The following is a 23,727-nucleotide window of genomic DNA, read 5'->3' on the forward strand; positions in this document are numbered from 1 at the left end:
GTTCAAACAGTACTGTGCAGTTAGGATTGTTAAATCCAGCTTGGGAAAGCCGCCTGCAGATCGCTATTTTTGGAGTTTTAGCACCATTGAGAGGCATTATTGGGCTATTTTAAATTGTATTTTAAATTACATTTTTAAATGGGTTATTGTTTTATTGTATTTTAGATTGTGTAAGCCGCTCTGAGCCCGACCTTCAGGTTGGGGAGAGCGGGGTAGAAATGTAATAAAATAAATAAATTGGAGATTTGGGGGTGGAGCCTTTGGAGGGCAGAATCTGGGCAGGAAGCTCAGCAGGGATGTGAATCCATGGAGCCCCACCCTCCAAAGCTGCCCTTTTAGCCAGGGGAACTGATTTGTTCATTGTAGAGATTATTGGTAATTCTGGGAGAACTCCAGGACCCACCTGGAGGTTGGGAATCCTAGCTGCAATGAGGTTGGCTGTCTTTCACACATGTGTGTTCTTGGTGGTGTCCTGCTTTCTCCCCTCCCCCACAGACCTGTTTGGGGGGGGGAGGAAGGGTTTTTTCTAACAAAGAAAAATAGTCCTTGTCACTTTTTGCTGAATACCTAGATGAATCCTGGTTTTGTGAGTGATTCTTCACATGTTCAGATCCTGGCTAACATGTCCAAAAGTTTGCATTTGTTATTAGTCCATTATCTGAGCAGATATTAAGCAATTCGTAAGGACAAGGTGTATATGGATATTGGCTAAAAGGTGCATAGGGAAGAGGTGTCTCAGTACTGGGGGAAACTGAACTGGATTTGCCCAGGTCAATCCAGATAGCTGTTGTTGTTTTGGGACAACACAGTGTGTGTGTTTTTCCACCCATTGGGCACATGGAGAATATCTACTTGGTTGGGTTTGGGGTCTCTGTGACTCTTGGTGCCAGCACTAAGAGCCAGTTCTTACATTATGAATTAGCTCTTATAAACACTCATATCAGCTCTCCCGATCCATTTTCTCACAGGAACATTAGAGAAGTTTACTCAAGATGCTGCAGCAGCAGCTTCCATAGGCAGGTTGCAGCATGTAGAAACTGCTGCTGCTTCCTCTGTCGATAAACAAAATAGCATAAGAGACAGAAGATGGGCAGAGAGAGTTAAAATCATTTGTGTGTCCACAGAAGAGCATAGGCACAGTCATACCAGGAAACAGAGGGAAAGGGAGATGTACAGAGTGTCAGGAGGGAGGGTGGGAGTTTTCTCCTACTGTCAACCTTTCAGGACTATGTGATCTGAACTGATCCTGCCAGCTTCTACTTTGTGACAAGTATTGGAACTGGTGCAGTTTCCCTGTGGCTTGTGAGTATTGGGACACCCAGCAAACCCTATGTTGAGAAATAAACATCCTAAGCGATCTAGTTATTTTATTTATTTATTATTTACATTATTTATAGTCCGCCTTTCTCTAAGGGATTCAAAGCAGATTATAGTGAGTCAGTACAATCAACAAAATGGGACATTCAAATTCAAATTTCAACACCTTTATTGACATATATAAAACAGTTCTGGTAAAATCTGCCAGACAAAGGGTCACAGTGTCTGGGATATCTGCGTTGTTATCACATTATCAGTTAAAAAACACAGTGATGTCTGGGATCCATTCGGTGCGGCATTCTAAACGAAGCCACGAGGAATCTAGCTACCGACCAGGCTACATGGGAATTACAGTCATTTAATAGGAAACTAACAAGCCCAATGTCCGTTTGAGCTCTGCTGTCTTTTAGGAGCGGTTCTATATATTTTTCTCTTGCCGAAGTGTGTCGTTCACAGTGCAGGAGGATGTGAGCTACTGATTCTGGTTGTTTTTTGGGAGCAGGAACAAAGTATCTTCTCATAAGAGGTATTTGTGTATATACTGCGCGTTACTGCCGATGGTAGGAGATTTAAACACGCCAGCATAAACTATGATTATACGTCCAGAGCAAAAATAAAAGTTACTCTCTTTCAAGTTGCAGTGATAGTGTAGTAAATGCGTGGATTTTATATATCCTCCTAGGATCTTATTGGTAATCCCTATGAATCCTTCATATGATTAGACAGGGATTCGGATATATCCCTGTTTTGAACCTTCGCATTCCAATCAATATGTGAACAAACTACATAGCAGTCCATGTTGAATCCTGACGAAGACTCAGTCGAAACAGGGCTATATATGGATCCCTGTCTAACCATATGAAGAATTCACAGGGATTACCGATTCAATCCTAGGAGGATATATAAGAACCACGCATCTACTACACTATTATTGCAACTTGAAAGAGAGTCTAACTTCTATTTTTGCTCTGGAGAGATCACCTTCCACAGGACCTTGGTCTCAAGGAGCATCTCTGTACTGGACTTGTTCTATGGCTTGTTCACATGTTGAATATGTATAATTACACTGTAATGTATAACTGTACACACCTTTGTCTGTTCTCATAGTATTGTCTTATTATATTTGCAGTTATTTCAATAATTTGTGTAGCATGTTTTTTACTGCTGTTATTTGGTTGAACTCACTATACAGCAGGCTAACCTCCTTTTTTGGTTGCGTACCTGGAGGTTGGCAGCCCTACATCTTTGGTCTGATGCAGCCAGGCCATATTTATGTTCTTAAGGATGTGCTAACAATTCCTCAACATTTCAAAATAAGAAACCAAGCCATCTTTAGGTGTCAGCATAGAGAGACTCTTGAAACTTTGTTTAAAGGAATGGAAAAACTAATTGCTATTCCAAATATAAAATATTTTAATGTACAAACACCCTGTTTATTTTGGCTTATTGATAAAAACCTCCTGCTGGTGGCAAAGAGGGACCTGGCAACCCTACCCACTGGTCACCTCCCTTCATTCTGATGAAATGCCACTGACAACTACTCTTTGAGTGCTGTTCTCCATCCAGTTCCCTATCCACCTAATTATCCTAAAGTCCAGTCCACAGTCCTCCAGTTTACCCATCAGAACATCATGGGGAACCCTGTCAAACGCTTTACTGAAATCCAGGTAAACAACATCAACTGCATTCCCTTGATCCAATAAGCTCGTCACTTGATCAAAGAAGGAAATAAGATTGGTCTGGCAGGACCTGTTGGCTTCAAATCCATGCTAACTTCCCCGGATCACCAAGTTGTCCTTCAGATGCATGCAGTCTGATCCCTTTAAAATCTGCTCCAGTATCTTCCTTGGGACAGAGATCAGACTGACAAGCCTGTAGTTTCCTGGGTCATCTTCCTCCCTTTTTTGAAAATTGGGACAACATTTGTCCTCCTCCAGTCTTGTGGCACATCTCCTGTCCTCCAAGAGGTCTGGAAGATGATGAACAAAGGCTCGGCAAGTTCTCTAGAAAGATCTTTGAGCACTCTTGGGTGCATACCATCTGATCCTGGGGATTTTTTTGTTAGCCACTGTGTGGATCTGTACATTGAAGAGATATAAAAACATTTTAAGGAACAAATAAATTAAAGTGCATGTTGCAATTCAAATGTCACTCTTCCTCTTTGATGACCACTATTTCTGATAAAAGAAATAGCATAACACAATTTTTGTTCTGGCAGAAGGCTAAGGATTATTACAGAGGAAGCACAGTTTATTTTCACATACAGATACACATAGAAATATGCAGCTCAGATGCTTGGTCTGTTGGATTCAAAAGGTGGATTGTTACAAACTTATGTAGAGGCATCTTCAGTCAAGCTCCAATTTGTGACCTATTTTATTCACTTAATCAGGAACTCTCACTCTGATGATGACGATGCCTTAAATGTCAAGAACTTCACAGTTTATCAAATAATTATTATAAGGAAGGAGAGGAAGTAACATCTACGGCAGTGTCTCCCCAAGTAGCGGGGGTGGTGTTAGTGGGGTGTGTAGGTGAAAAAGTAACTTGCAACTTGTAGAAAATACTGATATTTTCAGATTTTTAACCCATTAATAGGTTACAGAGGAGTCAGCTCAGCCTTGTAGTCTACTTCCTGAACGAGTTGTCAGCTTTTGAAAGCCTGGGAAAGGGAGAAATAAACCTTATAGGCACCTCCCGGTTGCCTTTGTAAAACTGTCATATATTCTGAATAATAATGAAAATTGTTTACTTGGAAATAACACAGGTTCAGAAAACTTCTCCGAAAAGAAGACTCTTTCCATACCAACAGTTTCCCATAGAAAATACTTTCCAAAGAACCCCACTGAACAAACAACCCTGTAGAAAAAGTTTGTGGTACCACAAGATGTGGTGATGGCCACCAGTTAAGACACCTTTAAAGGAGGATTTGATACATACATAGAATATAAGTCTATCAGTGGCTATTAGCCATCATGACTAAATAGAAACTTCGCGTTCAGAGGTAGTATACCCATGAATACCAGTTCCTGGGGGACAACCAATCATGGCAGACTATTGTCTTCATGCGTTACTTGTACTCTTCTTGGAATCATGTTGCTGGCCATAGTCAGAAACAGTATGCCTTTGGTCTGATCCAGTAGGGATTCTTCTTATGACCAAATAACTCCATATAATGTACATGCAATAGTTCTTATGGACCCCACATAAGAGATATGATCAACTTTATAAAATCCCATGTATTAATCTACTTCCTTAATTTACACAGACATTTTAATACTGATATATCTGGAAAAAAATCTGCAGTTAATACAACTCTATACATAGTGACTAAGGATGAATTAGGAGGGAAGGTGGCATGGTATATCCCAATCTAGTCAGATCTTGGAAGTTAAGCGGGGTTGGTACGTGGAAGGGAGACCTCCAAGGAAGACTCTGCAGTGTAAGGCAATGGCACACCACCTCTGGTTCTCACTTATCTTGAAAGCCTCTTGCTGGGGTTGCCATAAGCCGGCTGCAACTTGATGGCACTTTACACACATGCAAGGATGAGTTCTGTTACATTTTCCATGGATAGACTTCCAAAACATGAATGGTGGGCAGAGATCTTTTTTGTTCCCTTTGGTTACTTTGTCTGTTCTACAGGACAAGCAACAAGAGCTTTCCCCTCATTTTTAGAACCACACATTTTGACATTTAACTAAGGAGTTATTTTTTAAAAGCAGTTTTATGACCTGCTTCTGGCCTGAGGACTATTTTATTATTATTATTTTAGGCTGCTCAGTGTTTGTTTTATGCGGTTTTTGTCCTGATTTTTAATGGCTTGTTTTCAATGCCTTGGTTTGTTTTTAATAGTTTGTTTTTAATTGCCTTGTTTTGTTTTAGTGGTAAGCTGCCTCAAGCAGTTCTCTAGAGGGTTGGCATATAAAATTTCTGAATGAATAAATGAATGAACATGTGTGGATCCACATTATGACCAATAGTTTACTATGTTCTAGATTCCTGTGCTGACCATACTTCATCTGAATTTTAAAAAATAGACTAGTTGCAAAAGATTTTGGCAGCAGTATGGCACTTTACACACACACACACTTCAAGAGGGGTGCCACCTGAGGCGACCCCTGCTGCTTGCCTGCCTCTTCTGCTGCTCCCAGAAACAGGAGTTTCTGGAGGAAAACGATTGATCCCTTGTGTTTCTCGCCAGGCTCAGGAATGGTTATGTTGGTAAAGATTTCATTGATGGGGTGCCCTGGCAAGCTATTTACTTCTGTGTTTGTTTATCACAACTGTTTGTCAATCAGTTAGCTTCATTGGTATACATATTCTTGACCCATCCTCTTTCCCCATGCAATAATTCTTCCGAGTTCTAAATGTGCCTTCCTTGAACTCATGAAGCTGCCTTATACTAAGGCAAACGATTGGTTTATCAAAGTTAGTGCAGTGTACTCTGGCAGCAGATCTCCAAGGTGTCAGACAGAGGTCTTTCACGTTGCCTGCTCCCTGAGTCTTTTAACTGGAGATGTTGGGGTCGGAACCTGGGACCTTCTGCATGTGACACAGATGCTCTGCCTGGTCCCGTCTTGCCTTATCTTGAAAAACCTTTTTTGTAAAACCTTCCATTAGGACTACCTTCCAGCTGCAGAAACAGGTGGTCCCTGGGCTAAGTGTGCTCCCCTGAGAAATAGCCACAGTAGTAAAGCCAGAGGTTAAAAAGAAATGGACAGGGAATGAAGGCGACCATGGCTGGCTTGCCAGCTCTCGTCCCCTTCTAAAAGTAACCCTGCGGTACATTTAATTGCTGGCCAAGGACATCCAAGTTAGCAGCAAAATGTCTCGAATGTTGTGAGGCCGAGGCTTTCAATTGTGTGCATGGGTGTGAAGCATACAATGTTTGTGTGGGTTCAAGATCAGATGAAAGTATGATGCTGAGGTTAACAGCATATTACTTTTGTTCCTGCCTTTTAATAGTTTAGATTTGGTGTATGTTGATGAATTGGTGCTGAAGAAAATCCATGTGAAGCAAAACAATTGCAGAATTTTTGGTATCAATATCAGAGCATAATTTTTAGAGGCGAAGGTGCCAAGGCTGACGTTTGTGTAGAAGTCATGTCTTATGACTTGGAATATCCCCCCCTCCCATCTCAAGCATGGGGAGTTGTTTGCATTACTCATTAATGAGGGGGAAGCTCTTTGCACACATGGAGAGCCAATGTCTTCTGTACCATTACTTCACATTTCCTGGGGGAGTCTAGCGTGGAAACAATTTCCAGAACTAAGCCCTGCTGAGCCTTGATTCATGTGTAGGTTGTGGTAAGGGTAAGAGATGGAGGCAAAGTGATTTGTGTGTGTGTGTGAACAATTGGTTTAATCTTGTGTAGCCTGGGTGAGAGCTGCTGGAAGAGAGGTACTGTAAGTTGTGTGTGGTGCGGCCTGTAAGATGGCAACGGCCTTTTGTTCTTTGTCCTCCCTTAGAGGGGTGTCTGTCTTCGAAGGGTATTCTGGTGTCCTGCTTTTCATTCCTTGGTGACGCTTGGTGAACTTTACGTCACCCGTCAGCTCATGTCCTGGGGCTTCCTATTTGGAAGCCAAAGGCTGTCTGGAAACAATGGTTGCCAGGGGCTGAAACAATCTCGAGGACAGACGACCTGGCAACAGCGGAGGGTTGAAGCGTGCTCTCTGGTGGAAAAGCGGCCTTTAGTGTGCCTTCGTCTTTTCCCTCTCGCTCCCCGTGGCCTGTGAATCCTTCGATGCTTACTATCAATGGGGAAAAGAAGGAAATGTTGGAAGGGACTAATTTAAAGGAGTTTAGTTTCTCTTGTGGTTTCTCTTGTGGAAAAGATTAAAAGGAACTGGTTAAAAGGATTGGGTTTAATGGAAATAGAACCATATATGATATTAATTTACTAGAACTATGTTTTAAATGATTGTTAGGGAGAAATGGAGCACTTACAAAATATTTTTAATGGAAATGGAGGGAGGTGTAGGGGAAGTTAATATTTCTGTGATTACATACAAGTATTTATAATAATGGTTCCTTTGTTTTTATCTTTTACTGTTTAAGTCAATTGTTAAAAAAACGATGTGTTTAATATTTTTGGAAAAATTTAATTCTGAATGGGACCATTTAAAGGATACTCTTTGATCTAATTACTTATCTGTACTTTTTATCAATTTTATATTAGGTATTGATCTAATAATGTCAGATAAGAATATGTTAATTAAAATAGTCGGAATTAGTTCCGTTAGCAAAAGTCTATACAATTTATTTTTAGATGGGAGAGGGAGAGGGGGAAGTCAATTTGCGGTTGATTTAGCAATATTATTTGATTCTTTAGTAATTATTATTATTTTTTAACATTGGATACTGTTTTATATGTTGATATTTTAAATCAAGAAAATAAAATAATAATAATAAAAAAAATTAATAAAAAAGAAATAAAAGAAGCGTGCCCTTTGGCGGAAAAGCGGCCGTTAGTGCGCCTTCGTCTTTTCCCTCTCGCTCCCCGCGGCCTGTGACTCCGCGAGCGGGGCGACTGACTGAGGGGCGCGTGTGGGGCGAGAGGAGGCCGCCGCTCGGCCCCTCGGCGTCTGAGGCGGCCTGTGTGAGGGCGGGACTGTGTGAGGCGAGCGTGTGACGGGGCGCCCCGCGGACGGCTGTTCCCCGGGCGTGGGCCTCGTCGCTTCGTGTGAACATTTCCCCCCACCCCCCGTGCGCCGAAGCCATTCGACGGGCGTGACTTCCGCCCCCTTTCCCTCCCCCTTCGGTGACTCCTGTCCCCCCCCCTCGCCGCCTCCGCGCCCGCCCCCGGCCCCGCCCACTCGCCGGCCTGCGCTCTTAGAGGCGGCCGCCAGGGCACAGCAGCCACGCAGGGCCGGCGGGTGGGCGGGGCCGTGGGCGGGGCCGGCCCTGGCAGGCGGTATAAAAGCGTCGCGCCTTTTCCCGCCGCGCTGCAACGTACGCTCGGATCTTTCGCTGCAGCCTCCGCTCCTCCTCCCGCGCTCTCTCCTCGGAGCTCTGCGCTCTGCCCGGTCGATGGTGCTGCCCGGAGCCCCCGGCGTCGTCATGTCGCGCTCGGAGGAGGTGCACCGGATCACCGAGAATGTCTACAAGGTGAGGAGCCGACCCTTGCGGGGGTGTGTGTGTGTGTGTGTCCCGGGGGTGGGGGCGGACGGTGATTTGCGCCAACTGCTTTTGGAGCAGCAACGGTCTTCGGAGCCCCCCCCGCGCGCGCGCGCGCCCCCATATGAACAGTCGCCGTTGCATGGGGGTGAATCTTTTCCTTGCGTTCTCGCCTGCCTTGTGTGTGTGTGTGTGTGTGTGTGTGCGCGCGCGCGCCTTGCGGAGTGGCAGAGTCACCTGTTGCGAGATTGCCTCGCTTGCCTTTGCTTCCTCTCGGCTCGTACTTCCATTGCTCCGTTGGGTGCATCGGAGGGATCAGGGTTTTTGCAAACATCTTCTTTTCCCTCCGGGGCGGCGGCGGCGGCGAATCTTTCCCCACGCCTGCCTTGCCTCGCCGGCTGCGTCCCTCGGCTCCTGCTGGTTTGTCGCCTGTCCAGTGCAGAGCTAGTAGAAAAGGGCAGGAGTCCAGTAGCACCTTAAAGACTAACAAGAATATTTTCTGGTAGGGGATGAGCTTTCGTGAGCCACAGCTCTGTTAGTCTGTCTGCAGTAGTAGAAAAGGGCAGGAGTCCAGTAGCACCTTAAAGACTAACAAAAATATTTTCTGGCAGGATAGGAGCTTTCGGGAGCCACAGCTCACTTCTTCAGTGCAGAGCTAGTCCTCCTTGTCCCGGGCGGCGTCCTCTCCGCCTTGATTATTGTTCTCCGAAGTAAGACGTTGTGCCCTGACCTGGGTGGCCCAGGCGAGCCTGATCTGGTCAGATCTCAGAAGCGAAGCAGGGTCGGCCCTGGTTAGTAATCGGATGGGAGACCACCAAGGAAGACCAGGGTTGCTGTGCAGAGGAAGGCACCGGCAAACCACCTCTGTTAGTCTCTTGCCATGAAACCTCCCCCAAAAAAGGGGTCGCCATAAGTCGGCTGCGACTTGACGGCACTTTACACACACAAGTAAACGTTGTACTGTGGAGGTTTGATAGAAAACCGTGATTTATACGGATGAGGGAGAAGCGGCTAGAGACTTGGCAAGGTGTGTGTACACGTAAGATGTATGGCTCTGTCTGAGAGAGGCAGTCGTTGGCTAAATACGCTAGGAAGCAGTTATTAACTCTTTCTCCTTTTCAAAAAGCTTTTAAAAAAATGTTTGGTTTGTTTCAAAGCGATCCCAGGTAGATAGTAGCTTTTTAGCATGTCTGTTCTTCTGACTTGCTAATAAAGGTTAAGCTCCTCTGAAGCAGTAATTTGCTGCTGTCTTTGTCAAACACTATTATGCAAGTGTAGTGTCTTCATTTAAAAATAATGGTAAGGTTTCACCCCCCACAGGCTATCACTATTGTCTCTTCCTCCCTTTTCTCGGTTTCTAAATAAGCGAAACAAGTTGGTTTTGTTCTACAATGGGTGTAGAGAGATATCTTATGTAAGAGCAGAGCTGACAGGTGACTTTGTGTGTAGGAGTACCTTTTTTTGGAGGGAGGAAATCAAACTTTTCTTCTTGTACTTAAAATGAAAAGTGTCCTCTTATAGTCGGTTGTTAATAGACATGGTGTGTATGTGTGTGTGTATATATATATTGCTGTCACTTATGGTGACCCCATAGGGTTTTCAAGACAAGTGATGTTCGGAGGTGGTTTGCCATTGCCTGCCTCCATGTCACCTTGGTATTCCTTGGAGGTCTCCCACCTAAATACTAGCCAGGGTCAGGGTTGGGAGTGTGTGACTGGCCCAAGGTCATCCAGTAAGCTTCCATGGCACAAGTGGGGATTCGAACCTGGGTTTCCCACGACCTATCTGACACTATCTTTTAAAAAAAGATCTTCCCATTAATTCCAGACAGGACCATCAAAGACCCAGGATTACAAATCAGATACCTCTGAAATTACCTTTAGATTGTGCCTGTTTATTATTGCCTTAGTATTTATTCTTTGTAGAGGTTTAATTAACATAATTCTGGATGTTCACGTAGTAACTAAACAGTTTCACGGGTAGGTCAAGTCACAGCTTTGCCATGGTATGTTTTATGGCAGTATAGGATACGTACGTGAGTGCTGTTCTTAATAGTGTCATACTTCTTAAACTAATATGTAGATTTGTCAGTTCATATACCATCTTGTCAGTTCATATACCATCTTTTCAATTTATTGACATTTCAATAAATGTCAAGAATAAAGAAGGGATTAAGAAAAACTCCAGTTAAAGCATCTCTGTGTTAAAGAGACCTTTAACTTGAAGGTGTTTTCAGACAGTGTGATACAAAAAATGGCCCGTGTTAAGCTGTGCATTCACGATGGATTAATTATCACATCTGAATCTATGGTATTCTGTGGCATTAAGAAAGCACTTGTCCCATCATAAACACAGCAGTTGGCGGATCATCCTTGGGCAGTTGTTCCAGATTTATTTTCCTGAAGCATGACTGCATTGTGGTATGTGTTTTTTTAAAACAGGGCCGAGGCACAATCACTTAGTGAGTGCTTGATCCCCCAAAGCCTCACACCACATGTAAATAGGTCTGTACTTATCCACCACCTGCACATATGTCGGATGCAGGAATTATAGCCTGATGCAGGAATTATAGCCTGTGTGCACAGATGGTGCTGTCTGTTTAGAAGACAAGGAGGTACAAAACCCCAGCACTATCATACCTAGGAGAACAAGTCCACTTCCTGCCTTGTGAATCTATGTCATGTGGAACAGGAAGCGTTGGAATCTCCCCCTTCTCCCATCACTGACAGTTCTCAAGGATAATATAACAACGTTGGCATTTTTATGAAGAGCAAATGGTGTTTTTTTAATTTTTTTTACCAATATTAGTTCAGTTTGCTCTGAGTAGTTTAATGTGGGCCACCTTTAGTATATTTCGAAGTACCCTTTGCCTTCAAGCAGTTGATTTCTATCAGAAATGTTATTGTTAAGCCAGTAATTAGCTCCATGGTTGTGGCTCTGTTGAGTTTTTTTGTTTTTGTATTGGCAAATCTTTTGAAATGGCTCTTCTGTTCACCTTTGAGTTTGACAGCTAACATAAAATATTCTTGTGCCGTGAGAATGTGGGTAAATGAAGCGGTTGTGCTTCACTGGACTCTGTGAACGACTCTTAATAAAATCTTGCTAACTTTAAAAGGTAATGCAGGCTGTCATGCATTAAACTAGAGCCAGTTGCACTATTGTCTAGGGTCAGTCTCCATTCCTCTCTTTAAATGATTACAACATTAAGTTATCTATGAAAAGCATGAAGTGGCTGAGTTATTAGGCTCACACTATTTAACCCTGTGCTATCTTGAAGCTGTCTCTCTCTTTCAGCTTTGTGATTTTCTTTTTTTTAAATATAGTTTTCTTGAATAACTGATAACAGGTTTCCTGGTGTGTTTAAAAATATTTTCGCCAGGATCCAAAGAACCATAAAAATTGCTTAAAGCTGCCTGGGATTTGGGGTGGGGGTGGAATAGGACCCCCCTCCCCCTGTGTTGCATGGCAAGCTGCTTTTAAAATAGAGGAGTTTCAAAAAGCCCTTTGTGGTATGATAGCTGTTCAAAGGGAAAAAGGTATCTCTTTCACAGAGCTAACTGTTGCATGAGCCTAAGCAGGATTTTGGCTATGATTGCGCAGGATTTCATTTGACTGATTTTTATAGCTATGTGGACAGATACATTGTTTTTCCCATAAGTCTGATAAAAGTTCTTTAATGTGCACTATATCAGAGTCTTGAATACATTTGTTTGGAAGAAATGTTTATTTGTTTTGTTTATGGCATTTTGACCACCTGTCTCCTAATGTTGATTTCATCTGTTGAATGTGATCATTTTGGTTACGAGTATATGTGTATTTAGGATTACACTGATTTGAAATGGCCCTATAAGAAGCAATGGGTTTCAGGATTCAGCACAAGGGTCCTAGTATAATCTTTAGTTTTACAGTGAGTCCAGATCCTATGCAGAATCTATCACTGGTGTTGTTGCACCGATGTTTACTATCTCTGTGCAGGAGTCACAAACAGTTGTTACCTGTTTCTACTGGGGTTAGCAATGCACTCTGTACTGTGGACGCTTTCTTGGCTTAGAAACCAGGAGCAGCAGCACAATTGTATGTCACAGATCCCTTCATAATAAATGGATGTATTTGGCATATGAGGTCAAGAGGGATGTCTTTATCTCCCTTGCCAAGTACAGGGCTCCTAAATCAAACTTATAAAATATTAGGCTGCCATAATCCAGATGACTTGGAGGTGGAAAAACAAGTTCTTTTCTTTAATTACAGGGAAAAAATGAGCCGGAAATACTCACTGTAGTTCTCAAAAGCTAATTCTGCTGCTGCCACAAATGCCAGAAAACTTCATCCTCATTCTGTGATTAAGGCTGGCAGCCAGAATCAGAGTTTATTTGTAGTCATAGACCATCAAATATCCCCCCCCCCAAAGGCTGGCAGCCAATCTAAGCCAATATTCAGTGTTCAGGATAGTACAGGGAGAAAAACAAGTCAAATATGGGACAATCGTCTGTTCGCACCCTGGTTATAATGGTTGAGTCCTTGTTGCTTACTGAATAGCAAAAAATGTGATGAGCTTATTGTCCAATGCCGTCAGCGTTAGGTTGTGTGACTCAATAGGTGGAGTTTGGCTTGGGCCTAAGAGACAAAGTTGTACAACCGAGCTTTATCTTAGGCAAACTGAAATGGTTTTAGTTTGAGTTTTTAGAAAAATGTCAGGCAAAACACACATTAACATGATGACTCTTGCTCCCCATGTTTAGGTGAGCAGGCAGATAAGGACTTCATATATTTTGAGAATTATTGGGTGGGGAGTAGCCACCTTTTTGGTTTGATCGCTCAAATGCTATTTTAATTGAAGGAAATAGTTGTGGAGCTTTACTCTCCCAGGTTGGTATGGCATAAGGCATTAGCGAAGTGTGTAGATGTTAACATGTTGCACAGTGGAAGGTAGGAAGAGTGGAGGTATGTATATATATCTGTGTGTGTGCTTGAGAGAGAAAGGTATCTATATAGATATAGTGTGAGATGGATATATTCATATTCCAGACTGCCTGTTGCAGTGAGGAATAGAGATAATACTTTACAGAAAATGCATTTTATCTAAGATCTCTGGTACCATGGGGTCTACATGGTACTTGAAGGAACATCCGGAACTACGTTCCTTGTGAGTTTGCATCCTTGTGGACATTCTGGATAACTGCCATAGAGTTCAATCTTTCAATCTGTAGTTCTTGTGAACACATTTATACAACTGACCCTCTCAGCGTGTTCCATTGTTTGTGCCCTCTTACAGACTGTTTCCTCTTGGCTGTCTTTCATAGGCAACCAGTTTTCAAAATAATTTCATTGGAAGTTACTTCAGCGTGTATGCATGTACTGATGGTAATAGTATGTAGCATTTATAAAGTGTGTTCAAAGCTATTTAACATATATAAGCCTTACAGTGACCCTGTAAGGTAAGTCAATGTTATTATCCCCCCTCCTGCAGATAGGGTAGATCAGTGCAGTGGAGTCTGAACTTATGACTGAGATGAGATCTTACAACTCTAATAGCCGTTGTGCTTCTCCAGCCAGGTTTTGATAAATTACTGTGTGGTATAACAACAAATAGTGATACCTTAAAGGCTAATTAATTATGAGAAATTATGACCTTTATTTGAAGGCAGCATGATATAGCCCGATCTCATCAGATCTCGTAAGCTCAGGGTCAGCCTTGGTTAGTATTTGGATGGGAGACCACCAAGGAATACCAGGGTTTCTATGCAGAGGAAGGTATTGGCAAACCACCTGTTAGTCTCTTGCCATGAAAACCCCAAAAGGGGTTGCCATAAGTTGGCTGCGATCTGATTGCACTTTACTCACACACACGACCTTTATTTGCTCCCTCCTCCCCATCCTTCTATTGTTTGGGGGTATATGTGTGTAAAAAACAGTTGTCCGCTGATAGTAACTAAATGGGGTTCAAGTTTATGCATTATTGAAAATACCGAAGGTGCCGCAAGACTCTTCATTTTGGCTACAGTAGACTAAACATAACTGCCTCTCTGGAATTGCTGCATGGTATAGGAGCACCACCTTTACATATTCCCTGGTAATCTGCATGGCCTGTTATTAGCAGTATCGGTGCAACCAATGCAGCCTATCCAGGAGAAGAATATGAACACTCAGTGCAACGTGGTATATTAATCCTGCCCTCTCATTTATTTTGATCAGAGCTCTGTGCCAAACACAAGGGGCAACTGTCATATGGGTACTCTGTGGTCAGAATGGATTGATTTTAAAAAATGTGTGATAAACTAATACTGAATAAAGACTTTTTTGTTCTCTTAATGGGGGAATGTTTAAGTTTAATAAAACCAGCTCTCATGCTGCTGCTTCTTTCTCAGACATGCTTAGTTCCCAGTTAGAACTAAGTTCCCAGTTAGTTAGAACACATTTTAAATTGTGATGACAGACTCTGTACTGGCAGTCTGAATGTTTTCTTGTTGAAGGTTGTGTTAATTAGTGAGCTGGGGCAAGCTTGGTAACTAGAAATGGTGCGTGGTTAAGCTGAGCAAACTGGAAGAGAAACGTGGCTGAATAAGTAAACTGGATTCACCAGCCATGTAAAAAACACAAGTTGGCCTCCATAGACCATCACACTTGGATGATAGTTGTGGCTGTTGGCTGTTGCTGTTTGGAAAGCAAACAGGAGCAGAGCTGATGTGAACTTCATTGACTTTGCCATATGGTATTACTTACCTGGGTAGATACAAACTTCTAATGCTTCCCTCCCCACTACTCAAGACTCCTTGAAGTAATTTTGGTTTGGGGATGGGAGGGATAAATGGCCTAAGACTATTTCACACCAAGAAAGAAATGGCAGATGTCAGGACTTGCCATGTTGTCTTATCTTACAGAGGGTTGGGCTAGTAAGCATGTCTATAGCACATATACAAAGCTTTTTCTGAGTTAAGCATTGAGTCATTTTTGCTTGCTTGTTTAAATCTGCTGCTGTCTTAAGAATGCCTTGTTGCTAAGAATGCTAGACCCGTACCAATTGACAATGCCTAGTTTTGCTTGTTACAGAATGGACAGTGGCAGGGTCAGCTATCTGGGTACCTTTTATCCCTACTTCTCTTGAACTTTTACATTAAATCTCTTCCTGTGATCATATAGAGCTTTGGAGTGGGCTGCCACCTGTATGTGGATGACATCCAAGTTTACATCTCATCATATAATCCTTTGGAAGCAGCTGTGGGGATCCTGGGCCAGGGTTGGCGGCTGCAGTCAACTGGTTGAAAGCAAACAAATGGAAGCTTAGTTCAGACAAGATGGAGGTGATGCTGGTAGTGATTTATCAGCCTTAGATGGGATCAAGCTTTCTTTAGAAGGTCAAGAGATTGGGGTTGCTTCATCTGGACCCAGCTTCGTTGATGGATGTACAGGTCAGCACAGTTGCTGGAAGTGCCTTCTTTCAGTTGCATCTAGCTTATTAGATAGCCCCTCATTTAGTCTCTAGTGACCTACCATAACCTCCAGATTGAACTATGCTGATGTGGTCTAGGTGGGGCTGCCTTTGAAGATGTCTCAGAAGCATAAACTGCTACTAATGTGCAGCAAAATTCCTGTCTTGGGTCAGCCGCTTGGAGCATATTACTCCAGTGCCACATTTATTGCACAGGTTATCTGTTGGCTTCTGGGCCCAATTGTAAGAGCTGGTTAAAGCCCCTTATAGCCTTTCATGGCCTAGGGTTCTCCTGTTTATTGAACTGCATCTCTGGTATACCCTCTCAAGCCAGCTGTACTTTTCAGAGAGCTTTCCCATTGTAGCACCCTCTTTCAGGATTGTCCATCTGGCAACAGTCAAGTCATGGGCTTTTTAGCTTACTAGAATAGGGGCAGAGAGCACCTTCACCTTCTGCATTCAGGAGGGTGTTTTAAACAGTTTTATTTCAGAGGATATTTGGTAGAAAGTTGTTTGGGGCAGTTATTTTGCCAGTTGACTGTGGTCTTTGTGTATTTGTACCCTGTTGTTGTTTTGTTAGCTGCCCTGTCTAAGGAGACAAGGTGCAATATAAATATTTTAATACATCAATAAAAAGTAAGTTAAAGTAAAAACCAGCCATCCCCAAAGTTCTAAGCAGGATTTATTGGTGGGTGATGGCATTTTTATGGATGGATTACGTTTACTACTCAGCCATCAGCAGGTGTTTAGTGCCATACAAAGAGTTAAAACTGCACTTCAGTAATGAAGAAATAAGAAGATCAAATCCACTGAAAGACAGACATCCTCCTGGTGGCACATAGATTACTTCCCCAGAAGGAAGGAGAACTTTCCAAACTGATTCAGATTACAAAGGCTGTCATCTTAAGCATGTGTCCTACATCCCACTGAGTTCAGTGAGAATTATTTTAGAGTTAACATACCTACACAGCACATGCTCTCAAGACCCCAGAACATTAATTGTAACTATGAAAAGGAGGTAATAAGCACTCCTATTTCACAAAGCAAACAAGTAACACAAAACTATCTAGTGCATCCATGGCTAAACTGAAATTTGAGACTGGTTCCATCGATGATTGGATCTTATACTGGTTCCAAGAGCAGCTCCTGTTCTGTTAATATGAAGGGAGCAAGAAGAACAGTTGCATCTCGTTAACTGTGCCTCCACATTGTCCCAGCAGGGAGACTCATAAGCTGTGGGGGCAACATGGGGGGAGGGAACGTGAAAGTTCTGTTTGGACATTATGATAGTGTGGAGGAACAGTAGAGGGAGGCACTTATGCTTGCTGGCAGTTTCAGAGTGCTATTTGGTCCAAAAACGTGGAATTTCCCTCTTTGAGCTATTTAGCATACACTAAATGTAAGCTAAATGGAGTAGATTACATATATTAGTGAAACTCTGGTATACTCCACAGCCGACCATTCCAGCTCACCTTCAGCACTGGCTAAATATATCCTATTGGGCAAATGAGGAGTTCCTTTGCAGTTCAGTGCAACACTCCAAGGTAAAAGGTACTAGTTGACAAATAAAATTTAAAGCATTTAGAGAACCTGTTTGGGAACATTACTGATTTTACTTTGTAAGTAAAGATTTTTAAAAAAACACACACACAAACTTTGTTAGCTTCAAATCAGACCCTCTCTGCTATCTTTTGGGGGGAGTCTTTTGAGGAAAAGTTGGACCAGTTTGCATCAGCAGCTTCATTGTAGTATTTTTTCCACAGTGGAAAAAAAATTATTCTTCATTCTGCTAGAAGTCCTAAAATCTATGATTTTGTATGCCATCCACTGCCCCGAAGCAATTTTAAGGCACTGTCAATTAAACTGTGAACACTGAACTGATGAATTTGTGAGTAAATAGCCTGAGAAAGTACATTCTCTTAAAAATCTGTCTGTAAAGAATTTACAAGGGAAAAAAATATCAGATTTGTGATACAACTTTTTTCCACTAAAAAGATTCTGAAAAATATTAGGCATGGTCTAAATTACATTTTTTTACCACTTTAAAGACACAAATTAGAGTTGGATGAAAGAAGCAAACATTATAGTTTTCATGCGGGAAAGACCAGTTACAAGTCAGATCTTGCAGACCTGTTAGAGCAGGTGACCTTTCCAATGTAAAGGTACATTTTTCACCCACTACTGTATTTTTGCCTTTATAACTTTCTGATGTCCAGGTTCAGATTCATGAAAGCAGAGGAGGTGGGCCAGGATGCAGCACATGCAGGAGATCAAGATAAATTTCTGACAAAACTGTTCATTTGACTTTAAAGATGCCACAACTCTTATTTTGCCCAGATTCCACAATGGAAGCGTACAGCAGAGCAGGCCGGGATATCAGCTAGGGTGCTGCTGAGAGCGGTAACAGACAGGAAGAAAACAGGAAAGGCATGTGGAAGCAGAGGGACAGCCTTGGGACTTCCCACAATTGGCCCACAGTCAGGGATTGCAGCACACCTAGGAGTGGCATAGGACTGGTTCTCTGAGAACAAACTATCAGGGTTCTGGTCCATGATGATGGAGCTGGTTCAAAGTTCCTGCCATTCATCTTCTGACTAGCAGTCCCAATGCTACGGACTGTAGGGGAATTGAAACTTGGCCCTCAGGTCGTCTGCTTCATGGTGCCATAAAATGATGCAAATGCACAGAAATAAAACAATATTATTCTCGCTTGAAAGGTACCGTATATACCCGTGTATAAGCCGACCCGCGTATAAGCCGAGGTGCCTAATTTCTCCCCAAAAATGGGGAAAAATTAGGCACCCGTGTATAAGCCAAGGGTCGGCTTATAACCCCTCTCCCCCCCCCCCCCGCAGGCTTACCTGACCGGGCTCCTGGTGGCGGGAAGCGGGGCGGGGGCGGCGGGGCGGCCTCCCTACGGCCGCAGGAGGCTCCTGCAGGCCTCCTGTGGCCAGGGGAAAGCGGCGCCGGCGGTGCGGCCTCCCTGCAGCCGCAGGAGGCTCCTGCAGGCCGCTCCCGGCCGGGGAATGGCGGCGGGGGCGGCGGCACGGCCTCCATGCTGCCGCAGGAGGCTCCTGCAGGCCGCTCCCGGCCGGGGGAAAGCGGCGGCGGCGGTAAGTTCCCCCCTCCCTCCTCCCCCCTCTACCGTATTGACCCGCGTATAAGCTGAGTTTGGCTTTTTCAGCCCTTTTTTGGGCTGAAAAACTCGGCTTATACGCGAGTATATACGGTAATCTTCTTATTCATCAACTTACTGACCACAGAATTACAGTGCTCAGGAATACTGCAGAAGAAGAGAGGTTCATGAGAAATACCCTCTGAAGCACCAACTACATTTTGGCAGTTACTTAATTTCATGCTCCAAAGAACTTTCAATAGCAGAACTGGTTTATCCTGATTCAAAACTCCACCTCAGTATATAGATTAATATTTGTTGCTTAAACTAGAGTTGATATTTGCATCTCAGTCACTCCCACCATATGAGTTCAGAACACCACATCATAGTTTCAGAAGGCCAAGCTTCTACTTTGACAAAACACAAATTACTGCTGGATCCAATTTTGGCAGTAGGCAGGCTTTATAAACACCCTTCTTTTCTGCCTGTAATGACATTTTCAGTTAGGAGGTTGTAAATAGAGTTACATCACTCTGGAGAATGATGGTATCTCTGTGTTGCAAGTAGTATCATCTGGCATAGGTGTGACATAAGGCATGAAGCCCATTGACTGAGAGCCTGAACACTCATCAGCTACTATCACAGCTCACATACACAACATTACTTGAAGCTCCTGCTCCCCCATGGAAATTAGTACTTTAATTTTGTCTGCTGCCATCACATTTGACCCAACAATGCCACTGTGGGAATGATCTTATGGAGAAGGCCCTAAGTAAAAGTCAATATGCAATTTTTATTTGCTCAGTTGTAATAAACTAAATATTACTATAAATCATTGGTGAGAAATGAATCAGAGGGCTGGAATTTTCCTTGCAGTCACTAACCCAATGCCCTCAGTCGGTGATTAAGATAATATCTAGTACACAGATTTCTGCACCGCACAGAAGAAAGCCTAAGAGCAATTTATAATCTCCCATATTCTTGTCCCATTTCCAAGGTCTACCCAAAGATAATTATATACACAGTTAGCTAGTCATGAGAAATTGCTACAAGAGACACAAGTAGTTTTGCCCTCTCTCATCCTAGAGGTCACATGCCTCTTGACTCAACTGTCCTAATTAAAGCAACATACCCGTAACTGGTTACCTGCATTGGGGGCTTTTGTTTTTGGCATGGCTTATGCTAGTAAAAATTCTATTACTAATACTATGCTGGGAACAAGTATAACAGTAATTTGTTTTACCACATGTATTGAGCTTTCAGATGGACATGGCCCTATCTTCCTCCTTTAGAGGGAGGTGCACATAGACTCTTATGTGGGTGGAAAAGCACACAAACAGATCTAGGAAGCAGCCAGCAGGTGATTTCTAGTGATGGGAAATCTCACAGTCCCATAGCTTGGCAAATTTTTACTTAAGCAGTACAAGGTGAACACAGCCATCTCCCCAAATCATTTACTTGGGAATTTACACTTTTGTTGGATGTCTGACTTGCATTCTGGTTCAAACAACTGATCTGGAGTAAGATTCACCAGCAAGCAGGTCATCAACACCAATTCACGAAGAGTCCATTCCAGAACAAACAGGGAGTGTCTGTCTCAGTGATGCCACCATACGTTTACAGTCCAACCATCCTTAGTCATTAATTATATTTGCATAGTGCTCACTACAGTGCATACAGTTTCAGCCAGAGGCATACAGGGGTGATCTAAAAGCATGACATATGAAAGGTGGCATAATGGAGCCTGTGGGGCAAAGGATCCCCTCTGTCAACCTGTATAACTCCTTCCAGCTGTTGGGATGTGACAGCCACCCACAATTCTAATTTGGCTTCATTTGAACAAGAATCTCTCTTCTTCCCCTCTGGACTTCGAGATAATAAGGCAATCAGCTGTTCTGCTTGGGATGACATTTATTGCATCTGATGTGCAGCAAGTCATGATCAGGAATTCTGGCTACACTCACCCCAGGCAAGTAAAACGGCACTAAAAGGGAAGACTAAATTTTCTTCTAGTCCCTTCATAAATGCTGGGATGATGTAACCTACCACACATTTAAAATGTCTAAAAATATCTTATTTTTAAAATCACATTGGATTGAAATTTCTTGCAGATGTCTCTAGGTACTACCTAGCTTTTCAGAGAAAAGGGGGAAGAATTAAGTCTCCCTTCTGAAAGGAGTTCTCCACACAGGGACAGGCTCGTGCGGTTTCCCTGTTGCTGCAGTGAGGACAATACAATTAGCAACAATGGGGCTCCCACATGGCAGGTTTCCCTGCCCCAGTCCCCTTCCAGCAACTGTACCACTGGGACTTCTTCAGTTTTTATTTTAATTAGCAACTGTATATCATCAAAACAATCAGTGTATCAGGTTCAGTGAATTCCCAGCTTTTAAAAAAAAAGTCTGGACCCACTTGTTGCAGTGATATAAGGGGAAAGGTATATCGCTGCAACAAAAGAGGCTAGACACTTTTTAAAGTGAAAGCTATGAATTAAGAGAAGCTGATACCAGATTGTTATGATATACAATTACCAATAAAAAAGACCTCTGTGTATGCGGGGGAAATGGCCACCACAGGGACAGATGCAGGGAAAATGACTGCTGCGTGGAGAATCCCAAGTTTTCCACCCACAAGGCAGCCATCCAGGTTTTGCTGCAATCTTTCCTAAAATTTCATAGCAAAGCAGGTTTGAGAAAGATCGGAGCAAATCTGGGGAAAACCCAGGAGGTGCACAAATCTACTATAATGCTGCTGGGAATTGAGAAAAAACGTGCTTCCCAACAGCACAGAACCCAGGACAAATAAACCATGTGGAAAAGGTCAAATAAATGATTGTTCAAAGGAAGTAGTTTGTTTTCCTGCACTAATTCCATATATATATATCTGTTGATGATGTACTTCTTATACATTTTTAAGCAATGAATTCTAGGTTGATGAATTCGCACCTTTGTGCCCAGTTGCAACTGTACTGCAGATGTAAATTTTCGCAGATCACTAGAAGAGGTGATAGAGTCCTATCAGTACCACCATGAGAGTTGTTCTGTTACAAAGAAGTCCATCAGGATGAGTCATAGGAGAGGGGAAGTGGGATTACGTTGGCGGTAGGTGCCAAGCTTTCTCCATTTCCCCCTGTAATTATTCCACATGTGTAGGCAAGACGATTGTAGTGGCAGCGGTGGTGAGGGGGAGGCTGACAGTTCCTTCCACTATCTCATTAAGTATAATCATACTGAGGGTGAGTGCTAAAAATCGTAATTCTTTAGAAGCAAGACATTTTTAAGCAGGGTAGTTTGGGAAAGGCTACCATGTGGAAGCTAAGTGCTTCAACTCATTTGCTAAATACCATGAAATGCTCTGGAGAAAGCCCCTGGTTTCCAAGCTATACCCAGTGGAGGAGGAAAGGCAGCAAGGCATCACTGGTGATTCTTCTGAAAGGCCCACAGGGACAAGGTGGTTGCAGAAGCAGAAATTAGTAAACACAGCATAGGAAACTATCAAACCATGAGCCACCATGTTCCTTTGCCATATCTGGAATATACCCAAAACTATGACAAAGGCTGGAATGAATATTTTGTATGCAGAGTCAAGAGTGTTTCCAAATCCATGCATGATACCCCATAGTCACTTCTGAGATGTTGCTTATTTCCAGCCTGCCGTTAGTAATTCATTCTCTCCCTCCCAGTCAAGAAAAAAAAAATTTTGGGAACAAAATTGCAGCCGCTTCCACCCACCAAATACCTCCTTTTTGTAAGCAGCAGTTCCTGACCTTTGCATCCTAAGAAAGCCAGAGGATTTTCTTCTATTTCTACAACAAATAAGTAGCATTCATAAAATGTCAGCAGATTTTTAAAATTTTTGGGGCTCCTTTAACTCCCTCTCAAAGTTTGAATCACATTCAGAAAAAGCTGGAAGAATACCATTATACTCTGGTCAGGCTTGGAATCATTCAGTACAAAGGAATGATAAAAGTTGGTAGCATCTGGGGGGTGGGGGGAAGGAGAGTTGGTTTTTATGTGCCAACTTTTTCTACCACTTAAGGAAGGATTAAACCGGCTTACATTCACCTTCCCTTCCCCTCCCCACAACAGACACCCTGTGAGGTAGGTGGGGTTGAGAGCTCTAACAGAGTTGTGACTAGCACAAGGTCACCCAGTTGGCTTCATGTGTAGGAGCGGGGAAACAAATTCCAGTTCACCAGATTAGCATCCGCCACTCATGTGGAGAAGGGAATCAAACTAGGTTCTCCAGATCAGAGTCCACAGCTCCAAACCACCGCGCTTAACCATTACACCATGCATAACCTCAAGCTTTCATACCTCCTGTATTTTTCTTCATAATTTTTGTAATTAGCCAAGAATTACCACTCGCAAGTAATATATTAACCAGCTGTTTTCAGTTATCATTAAGTTTCAGAGATAGTGTCTTGTTCTGCTTAGTATTGCATTAACAGTATCATCCTAAACTAAGTTATACCCTTCTAAGACCACTGAAGTCAATGGGTTTAGAAGGGTGTAGATCCGTTGTACTGTAATTTGTAGAGAGAATACAAACTGGCCAGACTCAATTTATTGGAGTAACTGAAGGACACACAGCCCCAGCAGACTGTCCCTGGGCAATTCCTAGGACACCAAAAACACTACCTGTGATATGGTATGCTTTCTAGTTCAGACTCCAGTGGATATCCAGCTACCAACTCTCATCATGAATCTCCCTAGAGCGCAAAACTGAATGGGTCAGGCAGACAGACAA

At 42.9% G+C, this 23,727-nt stretch overlaps 1 protein-coding gene across 4 annotated transcripts in view; it reads left to right on the plus strand.

Annotated features, from left to right (window-relative positions):
* Positions 1–8,312: 8,312 nt before the first annotated feature.
* BAIAP2 (BAR/IMD domain containing adaptor protein 2) overlaps positions 8,313–23,727 on the plus strand; it is a 187,232-nt gene continuing 171,817 nt past the window's right edge. For all 4 annotated transcript variants that reach the window (XM_056867021.1, XM_056867018.1, XM_056867020.1 and 1 more), the window contains exon 1: positions 8,313–8,428. In XM_056867021.1, the coding sequence (XP_056722999.1) occupies positions 8,351–8,428 (78 nt within the window). In that variant the 5' untranslated portion in view covers positions 8,313–8,350. The remainder of the gene's footprint in view (positions 8,429–23,727) is intronic.

The sequence above is a fragment of the Euleptes europaea genome, chromosome 1, assembly GCF_029931775.1.
Source record: "Euleptes europaea isolate rEulEur1 chromosome 1, rEulEur1.hap1, whole genome shotgun sequence".
NCBI lineage: Eukaryota > Metazoa > Chordata > Lepidosauria > Squamata > Sphaerodactylidae > Euleptes > Euleptes europaea.